Below are 13820 nucleotides of genomic sequence, written 5' to 3'. Positions count from 1 at the left end.
TGCTGTACAGATTTACAAGAGACTAAATATATGGGTTTTAAAAGAACATATACATAAACAGAGTGATAAGGAGGATTTCACAACATTACCTAAATGCAGGCATAGTTGCTAGCATTCCCTCTTTTTTGATGTGCTGTCAAAGCTGCTCACTTTCAAACATCACTCTGGTTCATTTAAAACCAAGCGGATCAATTAATTAAACCCTTTGTTCCCTGAATCACCCAACTAGAACAACTTCTAAAACTTGTTAAAAACAGAATTTAAATTAAATTTTACAAATTTTCATGTTTGTCCATTTCTCAAGCCCCGGTCAGTCAGTCTAAACCAATAGCAAATTCTTCAGAAATCAGATCACCCCAAGCACACTGTGCAAAAGTCATCAGCTTAGGTAACAGTTTACGAACATCCTATGGACAATTTCAACTTTAGACACAAGAGACTTAGAAATACAACTATTACAAAATTCAAAGGCACTTTATAAATGACAAATGAACAACTTCTCAGACAAACACATCATTTACACATAACTCTCTGGATCTTACCTAAAACCAACCAGGTCTAATGCAAGCAAGGTCACGTCTGATCATACATAATGTTACCAAAGAACATGTTTTACATGAAATGTACTCTGTATACAGACTGGTTCCTTTGGACTTTTTCTGAATCAGTTAAAAGTCTGACAATGTGAAAGTCACATAATAGAATAAAGTAATAGGACGAGATGATTTCTACCAACCACTTGACCTTTAAAACTTATGGAATTGCACAGTATCTAGGGATTTCACCAGATTATATTTTACTTTATGCTTCAGCAAATCAAAACAAGCATTTACATTTTTCACCAATAAATACAACTGCCACAATATGGAACAAGACTGAATTTTATTCTTCTCCTTTGTTACAAGTGAGCTACTTCATGCAATGTTTGACACTATTTTTATGACTAAACAAATTTCTTAAAAAATAATCTTCCTAGATAAAGCTTAAGTATTTGCCTGCCAGTTTATCTTTAGACAGTCCCCTGCTGTTATCATTTTACTGATCAAAAATAGTGTTAAGAATAAGCCCCTAGAAACGTTGCAACAAAATGTATTATGTTTTATTAATCTGCTTGATAAAGGTACTCCATTGACTTAAAATGAACATTGGCACATTGACCAATGACTGAGACAAAGACCTAAGGAGTCTTTGCAACCCATACAGTGTTTGTGAGTTGGGTGTTAAGATGGGTTGGTGTATGACCATAAACAGAAAAATGTCAAAATCAATCTCTTACTAGACACTATCTCCTCTCCTGACCCCATTTCAAGTAATCCATTGATCAAATCATCATGATCAGACGATCAATGAACATACAAACAGCAGCACAAGGCGTGCACAGAGTGGAACAGGCTGTTCTCTCAAGGGCCAAGAGCCTGCTCGCTGGCTGTCACCCTGCACTGCCAGCCAGCCTCTGGAATGCACACAGCCAGCTTCCCTCTGCTCGTGGAAGGAGACACAGAGGTGAGAAAAAGAGCGGGGGAAAGAGAAAAAGAGGCAAAAAGAGAACACGAAATACAGATGGGAAAGGGCAGGTCTTGCATCTCAAGGGTAGAAGTTGCTACCAGACTAGGACTAAGTAAAGTGCTGGAAAACGTTGGAGTGCAAGAAAACACTTAAGTGCACTGAAGAAAACCTAGACTGCATAGTAGAACAGTGTAAGGAAGAAGAGCAATATCCTGTCCCTCCTCCTCTATACAGGACATAATGATGCTCAAAACACATCACTTTTCCCAGAGGAAGCACATCCCAACTTTCTAATTAAAAACGTCAAGAAAATGCAAATTCTTCACATACCTGCCATTTCAAGCCTGAAATTCTAATCACTGACTTCCCAAATCTTTTATTTTTTCTCTCCCCCTGACCCTGCCTCCTTTGCTCAGGGTACCTAACTCAGTCTGGTGCTGTGCCTCTCACAGCTAGCCAACACCGTGTGCCAGGGCTCCTGCACCCGGGACTGCCACAGGCAGACTCCACACCCCCCCCTCAGGCAGCTCTTTGTGTTGCCTGGCCACCAGCAAGGATAATGCTACTGGCACAGGGCACCACATTTTCAACTCCTCTGCCTTCTGCTGAAAAGAAAACACAAATAGACAACCAGGCCAGGAATCACTGTGTCGATACATATATCTCAACTGAAGTGGGTAAACATCTGTAAGTTCTGAGTGAGTAAAAGTAGGGTATTATACTACAAAATATCAGACTCTGGCGAAAAACTAACAGTAATTAGGACATTGTCATTACTGGGAATAATAACATTATTAAATTGTTGGTGCTTCAAGACAGCAGTTAGGTAGAAGATCTGTCATAGCAATTCATTAAGAGTTTTAACTTGCTAACGTTTTAGAAGAAATCGCAGTCTCAACTGCATACTTCTAATATTTAGAAACTTACCTAGAGATATAGATTAATATATTTTTACCATTATAATGTGTTTAACATAGACTAGTGCCAATTTTCTAAGCATCATAATAATACAAATAATGCCATTACCTCAATAGCTTTTATTGATGTTTTTCAATTTTGTTGTGTTTACCGTTTAATGACTTTTTTGCATTGTATTGTCTACAGGAAGTTTTTAAAAAGCTGAATAGAGAATTTATTCAAAAAGGCACTGTTAAGAAGAAAAGAAAGTGCTTGCTCTTTTTTGTGTATAAGTGAGAAATGAAAGTGAAATATGGGCCTGAAAAGAAGAAAAATAAGAGGAAAGTTTCACATATTTGCATAGCAGAATCTTTTAAAGGGCATCTGACCTGGAAGTACTTCTGACATGGCTCACGGGGCGTTCAGCAATGCATCAGGAAATAGATTATAATTTGAAATCTGAAAAGAGGGATCATTTAAGAATTAAAACCAAAGGAAAACACAAAAGAAAAATACCACATTTCAGAAGCTCCTGAGAGATGTTAAGCATTCTAAACAAAGCCCACAACATTACAGTGAAGATCTTTTAAGATTTCAATGATATTTGACAGTCATTAAAAGTGTGGGAGAGGCTAGTCTACAGCAACAAGAACATGTAATTAAAAATAACTATTATATTTTTGTTAATGTACACTTTACTTGGAGAACAAGTTCAAAACTATTCTCCAGTTTTAATCAACATACTGTAGTAAAAACTTCAATACATTAGAAAATATGAGGTTTTTCCCAATTACCCCGCTACAGCTTACTCAGGAAACCACAGCAGCATTGGTAAAAGTAAACAAAGCAATAAGGGAAGTTCACATGAAAATCTGCAGAATGAGATCCAGCATATAAACCTAAGAAGCATAGTCTGCAGGGTTGATCCCACAGGAGGGAATCATAAAAAGAAAGCTAAGCAGTAAGTTCCTGTATGGGACCTTTCCTGGTCATCTTCTTATAAGTAAACATTTTGCCTTTAAGTCTCTGTTTTGGGTATGAATGACACATAGAGTGGGAAATAAAGTATTTCTATAATAATAGAAACTTTTTCATAAAGCAGATTTTCTTTCTGCAAGGGTATCTGTTGAGTACAAAACATTTAACGACAAATTTGTGCCTTGAAGTTACAGCCTCAGGTCTTATATGCTTTGACTCTAGTTAAAGCCTAAAGCAGCTGGAGAGAATGCCTTCATTATACAAGGATTAATGCTCAACACTAGCTAACTCCCTTCACTTCAAAGGATGAATTCCTACGTTAAAACATTCATTCTTAAACTACAACCAGCTAAATGGTAATAGTTAAACAGATGTCAGCCAAAAGCATTCTAAGAAAGTCTAGATTTACATTATTGTACCTGAAATCAGAATCAAGATTAGAAGCTTTCTTAGTGTCAAGTGCCATCGTGCTCCTTCTTACCTAGATATCTACACAAATTCCAGGTGACATCTAACACTTTCATAAGGAAAAAGGAAGGAAAATACTCAAATGAAGGGCTGTAGTAGATCAGAGCAACTGATAATGTGCCTACAGCCAGTGATTTTCTTCTTGCTGCTCCCTCTGGACATCTCTGTTGGACTGAGCTTGGAAACTAGAAAGTTCAGCAAAGCCATGAAAGCAAATTACGATGGTGGGCAGAGCAGTTCAGGGAAATCAAGAACAGGGAAGGAGCAGGACTGCAAGCACCTTGCACATGTGCTCGCAAATCTATCTGCAAACTCCTCCACACAAACCTCAGAGTGTTGAGGATGGGAAGGACCTCTCCAGATCATCTAATATGATGCCCCTGCCTAATCAGGGAATCACTGCTGCCCTCTCTACTCCACCCTGGATCTGTCCTCACATCAGAATAAAATCCTCACTTCAACCTGCTTGCTAAATGCAGCTTCTCCCATTTCTGGCTATTTCCTGCTTCACCTAGTCCTACTGAAATCACCATCTGGTAATTAGCTTCTGTCCTAGCTCTTCCATTCCCAAGAGGCACCCTGCCAGCCCCTGCTGCCACAATGACATTTCTCCTTTTAGAGCTAATCATGCTGCCAACCAACTGCAACAGCCTAGCAGCAGCGCTGTTTCTGTTCTAGTGATGCTCTTATTGATAGAAATCCATAATGCTGATCTGTCTTTATATGGTGTTATTGAGGGAAAAAACTTTCAGATTCTGCAATGAGTTCTAGCACCCAAGTGGAATATGCCTTCCCATTTGCCATGTTTTTCCTTCCCACTTCCCACAAAGCCAGTCAAATTGCTCATCCAGCAAAAATTCAGAGACAGATGCCTCTCAGAATCAGATTCTAACAGATACAAAGGAAGAAGACAAACAATAAAAAATAAAACCAATATGACAAAAAGAAACAGGCTAAATCCACTGGTCCTGTGCTTATAACTTTATTAAGACAGACACATCTAAATAATCAGTGTATATTTGACTATCAGACTGAAACTCTATATTGCAGATGGCCTGGGTCATCTTATGCTACTAGAGTATTCTTAAATCAAATAATCACTTTAAGAAATAAAGAGCAATTCTTTCATTTATATAAGGCATAACCATGACATGCAATTACGACTAATCCTACATTTAGCAAGGGAAAAAACAAGATGGCATATTAAGTCTTTTCCAAATTCAATTTTCTCCCTTTAGTTAGATTTTCCCTCGTGTGTAGAATAAAACAGTCTGGCAGGCAAAACCGGTGTTGTCACAGCAAGAAGATGGAGTGCATTTTATCCACTGGATACTTGTGAGCACAGATAATAAGACCTTCTGTCATTGGATCTATATGTTCACAGCAACATTTCTAAGTAAACGTCTATAATTTTTCTAATCCTATCATGCAAATGAAACTCCTGAGCCTTAACATTTCCTTTTTTTAATTGATATATAAATTACTCAATCTCTACAATAAAAATCACAACTCAGACTTATTTGCTAATTTACAAATAAAACTACTTTAAATGCACATGCTAGTACAGGGCACAAGCATAAACTTCATTCTCTCTTAAACAGACAGACAAACTCGGAAACTGTAACTTAAATTCCTGCAACTGAGATCACCAATAAAGCAAGAAGGACTTGGTCTTCCATATCCTACCACTTCAATCTCAAATGCCATCCAAAAATAACTTACCGAGTCAGAAGATAAACAATGTGTAATCAAGCCTGATCAGAATTACCAAAATCAAGCATAATGTCATACAAAACAGAAGGTTAGGATAAGCTGTCTCAACAAAAAAAAATGGCAGCCAAAATGTTTTGTAGGCCAGGCAGCCTAACCATATACTTAATGGAGTGTTAGAGAGAAACCAAAGGCCAGACTTGGCACACAAAATGACTTAGACTGACTCAGACCGATTTCAGACCAGGGATTTTTCAGCCCTACATAAATTTAACTTTGACTATTTGTCAGCTTGTAAGTCAGGAACCAGAACCACTCTGATCATCAAAAGATGATCAATTCAGCAACAGGGTTAAGGAAACCCACAGGGTCCTGCACCAGCTTTCCAGTTGTTTGTAGTGGCACCAGCCCAACCCCAAGCTCTTTGATCAGGAGACACAGGTAGCAAAAGTAGGAAAGACATTAAGCATAGGTCACAGCATTATTAACAGAAGGGGCAAGAATGTTAACTGAACCACTGTCAGATGCAATGGTAAATTAAATTCCAGCACAGGCCCCATGCTGGACACACCCACACAAAAATTAATCAGATAACTACCTCCAACACATCTTGCCTGCCCCCCTATTTGCAGCTTGCAAACACTCACTGTTCCTGCAAAGCCTAGAAACAACACTGCATACTCCTGAGAACAATGTGCTTCTCCAAGAATAACTAACTGCATGCACATAAATGCAGACACTTCCGTTTCTCTTTTTAAACTAATTTATTTCAAACTTTGATGGCCTGGCATCATGATTTCACCTGCTACAACTTCATCTGCCCTCTGAACTACATGTTATAAATTTGTGGCTAGTTAGACATTAAGCTTTTATCAATCAAGGTTATCTAGAAATGTTTTTCCCCTCAGATTATTCAGACTGGTAGCAATAGTTTTCAGCCACCTTTTATCACTGCCTCATAATTGAGATCTTAAAACGCATTAGCATTCTACACCAAAATTTTTTTTTTCTTTACTGTAAAGTTGCACTTACTATAAAATTGGGCTCTACAGATGAAAATCTGAAAATGAAAAAAATGGAGAATAATCTTTCAGTAAAGTCTCTACAATTCTATATGGAAAGAAACAAAGAATAAAATATATGCCTATCAAAAGTATCAATACAAAGAGAACCTCTAACATAATTAATTCCTAAGTGTTTGTAAGTAATTTCAAAGTGCTACCAGTAAGCTGAGACCAGTGAACAAAAATAAAAAGTCCAAGTCTCAGTTATATGCAAGAGCAGTAGAGTGAATTGCATAATGAGACTATCTCAGCTCTCAAGGAGAGCAAATTAAGATTTTGCATGTTGACAAGATTGCTTGTGTTCCACATACTTTAAAAACATTCTGTATCTCACCTAGGTAAGGTTATTACATCTGTGCACTTTTAACTACATCTCCTAAAACTGTCTTAAAATTGGACTCACATGTCCTACCCACATATCCTACCCACATATCCCTTGCTTCCAGTAATGGAACAGAGCACAGACTACATCAAACCAAAAAAGGTCTTGACATTTCTAGTCTGTTTTTTCATCAAAAGCTGCACTAAAATAACACTCATTACACAAAAACATACATTTCAGCAAGTCTGAAAAGTGCCTGCAAAACTACTTTTTGTAGCTTTTAGCTATTATTGTCTTCAACCAAACTTAGTGGACAAATCAGAAGTATTTCAAAACATACAAATAGTTTATAAACCAAGTCTTACAGTACTGCTTAGGTTGACAGAACACCATAAAGATGATTAAAACAGCCATACCCTACAGTAACTCTCCCAATGTCATTATGGTACTAGAATACGGAAATAACTTTAATCCTGGCCTGATGCAGCTCCTTGAGAAGGTTGTTGTACTACGCTGAGAAACCTCTACCCATAGTGCCCATATATAAAACAAAACCACATGCTTGTAAATGAAATCGAAGTATCATATTTGCTTTATGGTCCCCATAAACTAAACAAATCAATCCATAATAAAGTGGAAGGAGCACATAACAAAAAAGCAACTGCACTTACTGGCATTTATATTAATTACACTGAAGTGTGGCTAAAAGTAGATTCAGTTTCAACAAACAGCAAACTTGGCTGTAGAAGACATTGAACAAGTGGAAAAAACAAACTACTAGTATTACTGGCCTGCAACAAGGAATCTCGAGTTCTTGACATGCTAGCCAAAATTCTCCACTTCTCTTTCTTATCTGCTAACTCATAGATCTTCACAAGGCACTTGAACACCAAAGGAACTAGAGTTCCTGGGAGAGGGGACAAACACATGATTCAAATCCAGTATCATGGTGGTTCCCCATGAACATACACAACCCCAAGTGGAGCTACAAGGAAACTTTATGTCAGAGACTGAAATGGTTAATGGGTTTAAACATTTTTAAGATCACCAACAGACTTTTGTCCACTGTAACAAACTGCAAAGACACAGCTGCACATCTACCAAAGCCATCCCTGAATATGCCTCCTAATTTGGACTTGGAAAGGACCTTGAGATAAGATAAGGGGTTACTGCTGTCCAACTATCCCAGGTCAAAGGAGAAGAATGTATCCACAAGTGTAAGAGACTGAACTGCTAACATTCGAATACCTGCAGTAACTGCCCAGGTCCTGTAGGAGCCTGGTGCTGACGGCACAAACACTTGGATGACTGCTTTGTTAGTGATGCACAGAGTGGCCTCCCAGGTCCAGAAGGGCCTGCATACCTGAAGCTACAAACTGGACTTCCAGGTAAGGGAAGAGGCTGATAAGAGGCAAATTCTATGAGACAGAATAGTCCTTCTTATGCCAACATTCTCCCTTACGTGATGACCATAACGGACCAGGATCGATTCAACTACACTGACAGCTGCAGCATCTTAGAATGTCTCACTCATGAAATGTCCCATGATCCAGTATTACATCATCCAGGAGAGGTACAGGGGGCATTTCCACCCAGCCTCTGCACAATATAAACCCCATGAAACGAGAGTTTTGTGGACTCTTTCCCTCCACCACTTGATAGATACAGTCTGCAACCACTGAGAAGTTCAAAAGAAGAGGACCAACGGGATGTCGTTGGAACCTACAGAGTAGTGATATCTTTTTTCTACTTAATCTGTTTCTCTGTCACTCTCTTTCTCCCTCCCTCCCCTTTCCCCTATCTCTCTCTCCTTCCTTGAACTTGTCATTAACTGTTAAATAAAATCCATACTGTTGACTTCGGCATATGGTCTCATTTGCACCTTAATTCAGGCAGAGGCACCTCTCTAATAATTTTAATAATTGGATTGTAACACCTTCAGCTTCCACCTCTGATTCCACCCTGAAGAAGAAGAAATGGACCTGTCAGAGCTCTGGGATAGGGGTACTATTTAACTATGCTAAGAAATAAACACAGAAGCGACAATATGCATTCAGAGTACTACACAGTCTTTAAAGAAAGCTTTTTATCTGCAGGCTCTGAGTCAGCTCCTATCTGCAGACACCAGCACATGCTTTGGGGCTTCACCAGGATCACCCAAGAGGCTGATGAAGTTCTTGTGCCAGTCTCCACATAGCTTCCTAGGAAAGGCAGAAACCACACAAGAGAGGCTTTAATGGGGAGAGCAATGTGTGTGTCACTGGGTACTTTGGCAATTTTCACTCCATCAGTCATCTGTATTCCTGCCTTTTCCACAGCCATTATGTGGAGCTTTAAAAGTAACTTTACAGAAAACTGTCCCTGCAGAGTATGGTCTGAGCAGTGCTAAAGTTTGAGTCTCGTTTATACCAAGATGTCTTTCTCTGGAAAGCAAAGGTCAGGAGATACAGGGCAGGATACTGCAGACATAGAATTTTACTGGGATGCTTCTACCATGAATTGCACGGCAGATACACTCCTCCCTGGGGTTAGGTTACCTCTTTGGGTGAGTTCCCTGTTACTCTAGAAGAGGCTCCAAGCCCACAGAGCCACACCAGGGTACACTTTCACATCACCTCATCTTGGGCTAATGTTAGCAACATAATTACCAGCACTGGCTGCAAGACTAGAATTTTGGGATTCTTTCAGTGGTTTGCTGTTATTTACAATGTCATCATTCTCACATTCGTTTCCTTACTTCACTGCAATGAAGCGAAGACTTTCCACCAGTTTCATGAAACGGCCCCCTTGCAAGCCCAGCAGCAAGGGCCTGCCCCAGTCCAAAGAAGGGCACAGTTGGGCACTCCTTGGGAAGCTGAAGAGATAGAGGTAGAGCAGGAATTTGAGTTCCTGGAGGGAAATCAAACTCCAAAATTATAAAATCAACCCTTCTCTCTCTGCCCTCAAGCATTCTGAATTATTTATAAAAGTAGCTTAAGCATGGGAGATGATCATGAAGAGCCAACACTCAAACCTCTCCCATCTGCAGTCCAAGGGAGTGCCATTTCACAAGGGATGTTTCCTTTCATTGTCATTCTTGATTTATGAACACTTCAGAAAAACAGTATTTCCCAAAAAAAGTTTGCTTGGGACAAAAAAGTCACCCTCCAAGAGAAGTTTATGAAATAAAACTTCAGTCAGGTCTGCCCCCAGTCTGTGGGCAGCCAGGGTTGGTCTTAAAGTTCCAGGTTCAAGTGGGTCCTGTCCTCCCAGAGGATGCTGACGTGCTACGCCAGGACTGCACGTCCACCCTGGCACAATCCCAAAGTTAGCAAGCGCTGAAAACCACCACCCACATACTCCTGCACTATCTCACTTCCAATGTCCTCTGAAAAATGGGCTTTTTTTCTTAAAGCACTCTCACAAAACTCTGTGCTTTGTTATTATTATTTTTGTTGTTGTTATGCTGCGGACAATATATGCATGGACAAATCCTGGAAAAAAAAGGTTTCTTTCCAGACATACAAAACCTTTCACTCTGTGCAAAGAGAAAAATTTTTTAGTATGAAAGAAAAAATTTGAGGCTACCTAAACAACACAAACAGAACCACGTTTTCACAAGAGCTGCTGCAGTCAATTCAGAAAAGTGGGGTTTGTGAGCAAACATTAGAAAAACATAAATAAAAATGAAGCTCGGGAGAAATTAATGAAAGAGTCTGTTTACAAAACCTAGCTTCTCAGTAGCTGGAGACTGTACATCCTTAGTCTTTATTTTTTCACAGGAAAAATACAGAAAACAAAAGAAAAACCAACAAAATAGCACACAAGGGAGTGTTAAGTCAGGACAAGCAGTGTTATACAGAGTCAGGGATACACCCAAGACTGCTTTGCTTGTTGACAGTAATCAAGGGAGACCATTGCTCTTTAATTAAATTTTTTAAAAGTCTAAACTAGTAGGCACCCATTAAATTCACAGCTTTCCACACCTCCCTATTTCATAACCTTCCATAAGTGTATAGGAAATACATTTCCTAGCACTGGGCTTCAAATAAACCATTTTCTATTTAAACTGTTATGTGTTTCCTCGATTAAAAAACCTCTTGCTATTTTCCTAAGACTACACACTATTATATTAATTAAATCTATGAAATCATTCAACAAAATGGATGAAATGCTATAAATGGATGAAATATTAGCTTACCACCAAAGAAAACAATACAACTGCTATACTCCACACAGACCTAATTCTCCCCTTCACATTTATTTAGGAATATGCATATGTATAGACAGAAGATAAAGTTAGGGACTAAAGCTTAAGGCTGCACCAAGTCCTTGATTTACATTAAGACTGCAACAACTGTGAATGTGTAATACAATAGCTGAGACGGTGCAATTACTCACTATTTATGCAAAGAAAACAAAAGTAAAACCATGTATTTTACCAGCACTTTCATCAAGATCTAATCTGCTTTCAGAGATTTCATTATGATCCACATTTCCCAAATACCGGCCAATTTCAATACCATTACTGTCGGATGTCTGAAACACCTATGCTATGTTAGGAAGCTGCACAAATCATACCGTAACAAAAGCAAAAACCAAAGAAAGTTTCCTGGCTTAAAAACCCTGACAGCTTAAGGAAAGGGAAAACTTATATTAATAGAAGCATAAAGCAATCATGAAGTAGGTATTTTGATATCTCTGTTCTCAAACTGAAGGAACTCTGGTGCCAGTTCATTCTGATGCAAGTTTTGGCCCTGGCAGATGATAGGAGCCTCAGGGTTTCCCCAGGCAAATGATTCCACTTCTTCACTTTCTGCAACTGTTCAACTAGACTACAGGAAAAACATTTTAGGCTCTTCTGGTAAGAATCTAATGCTCGTTACTTGTTCTCTCTAAGCAGGAATGGATTTGATTAGATACTTCTACACTAGATAATTTTAAAGCTCTGAGCTTCAAGCCTAGGCATGGGATGTGAATATCATATCCAGCCATATGCCGAGCAGAAATGTTGGAAGGCCAGTGCCTAGATTTAATGTCAAGTGATTCCAACAGATCAGTCCAACTCAGTACTCTAGTATTTGACCATCAAAGACCTGTCAAAACTGTAACAACCATTTATTTCCTCCATTCTAGTACAGAGAGTATCCCTCAAAAAACTCCTTGGAAACATAGTATCTAAGTTGGCTTTAATACACCATTATAACATACCTTCATGACATCTATGACTAGTGTGCAGCAGAGAATAACCATGCCTTAGTACTTCCTAGGATTTAGCCTTGTGGTTAGAAAAAACCCACAAAGTCAAGTTCTGAATACAGGATCTCACCATGCAGCTCCTTATGTCCAATGGCAAAGCCACTATAGGAAGTCCCTGTCCTGCCACAGCTGTAAACTCCCACTGCAGTTTCCTCCTTGCATTAGTCATCACAAGTATGTGTGGAGCTGGATGCCTGAAGTGATCAAGGGTTTCAAAATTTTTTTAAGGAACAGAAAGAAAAATACAGAAGTGAGAGCTTACCAAGCCGGCTTTGACACCAAGAAAAGCCATGTGGGATCATATTCTTTGCTACAGCAGAAGGAAGAGTGAATACTGAAGTTAGCCTACTACAACTTCACCTCAGCAGTCTGAGGGATCAATTGAAAGTGCACGAGGACCAGCAGCAGCCTTTTGGAGGTGGTGCACTACCCCACATAGCTCTCCAGCAATGTCACATCAGCTCATTTCCCACAGTCTGCACTGTGAAACCACTGCACTACGGTGGCTGATAGAAGGAGCGAGGTGATAAATTTTAGGAGCTGCCTTTGCACTTTTACAGAAGACAACCTTCAGTAAGAGTTGATATAATATAATACAATAGGATACAATTCAGAGGAAAAAACAACGTGAGTAATATTGAACTCAAGCATATAAATAATCTGAACTGGAGATGTTAGTTGCAGGGCGTAAGCAAGTGAAGCTATAGTGCACAGTGACATTTTAGGATGAACTAGCTTGTTAATTTGAAGGTATCTGGTACTGAAAATCCAGGATGGAAGTGAAGAAGAACAGTAGCTAACTTTGGAACCCTATAGTAAATGAAGCTGGAGAACTTGAACACAAAACACAGCACAGAACACAGCACACTGCAGTAGATTTGGTCAAGTCACAGGGCAAGCTGCTTTCTAAAGTTCTAGAAAACACCTCTGCAGTTTAAACATAGATCAATATACTTATCATTTGGGTACACACACAGGAAGGCTGGCATTGATTAGAATACGTCAGCATTCTTTATAAATACTATTTCAAAACTTACAGGCTTAGCAGCCTTTAAACGTAATAAAGCAACAAATAAATTAGACCAACTGCATACATACATGAGCTGCTTGGCCGATAGTGAGCCCCCGGGTACCGTCTGCCCATAGTGCCAGTCAGCACATTACCACACGCTGTCAGCTGCTTTCCAAGTACAGATCGAAATTCTTAACTGAGGGAGAAAAAAAAAAGTGAAGATTTAGTACAACAGCTGTATCTTTTTCATTAAAATGCTAATGACCCCTACAAATTTCAGGATAACTACATCTATAAATTATTCATAGTCATGTTGTCAGCGGAGATGAACTGTTGTGCTGTACATGCAGCACAAATTTATTATTAGTGATTGTCCTTCATTAATAAGCTCACATAAATTTTGAGGCACAAAGAAGTCTCAAGTCATACTGCAGCTTCTTTTGGTCCACGATACTGACTAAACAACAAACACTGCAAGAGTTTGCTTTTGGCTTTTAATAGTTAGCCAGTAGGTGAGATTTAATAACAATGTCATCTTAAATTCTGTGAAGCAATCATTAAGCAACAAGTTTATGAACAGCTTGCCATAGAAGCAAAACTTATCTGTGCTACGTAACATTGATCA

General features: G+C 39.0%; 1 protein-coding gene across 13 annotated transcripts in view; it reads right to left on the bottom strand.

Moving 5' to 3' along the window:
- The window catches only part of APBB2 (amyloid beta precursor protein binding family B member 2), a 179423-nt gene that overhangs the window by 96020 nt on the left and 69583 nt on the right, over positions 1-13820 (bottom strand). For 6 of the 13 annotated variants that reach the window (XM_027731626.2, XM_027731624.2, XM_027731628.2 and 3 more), the window contains exon 3: positions 13282-13391. In XM_027731626.2, coding sequence (XP_027587427.1) covers positions 13282-13327 — 46 coding nt within the window. In that variant the 5' untranslated portion in view covers positions 13328-13391. Of the gene's footprint in view, positions 1-2792; positions 2863-13281; positions 13392-13820 lie in introns of those variants that run through there. The other 7 variants (XM_039385014.1, XM_027731634.2, XM_027731638.2 and 4 more) reach the window with 2 other exon arrangements.

The sequence above is a fragment of the Pipra filicauda genome, unplaced genomic scaffold (assembly GCF_003945595.2).
Source record: "Pipra filicauda isolate LSUMZ 115617 unplaced genomic scaffold, ASM394559v2 scaffold38_size3968069_pilon, whole genome shotgun sequence".
Taxonomy (NCBI): domain Eukaryota; kingdom Metazoa; phylum Chordata; class Aves; order Passeriformes; family Pipridae; genus Pipra; species Pipra filicauda.
Note: the sequence above shows the minus strand (reverse complement) of the source record. Positions and strands in the feature narration are given on the sequence as shown.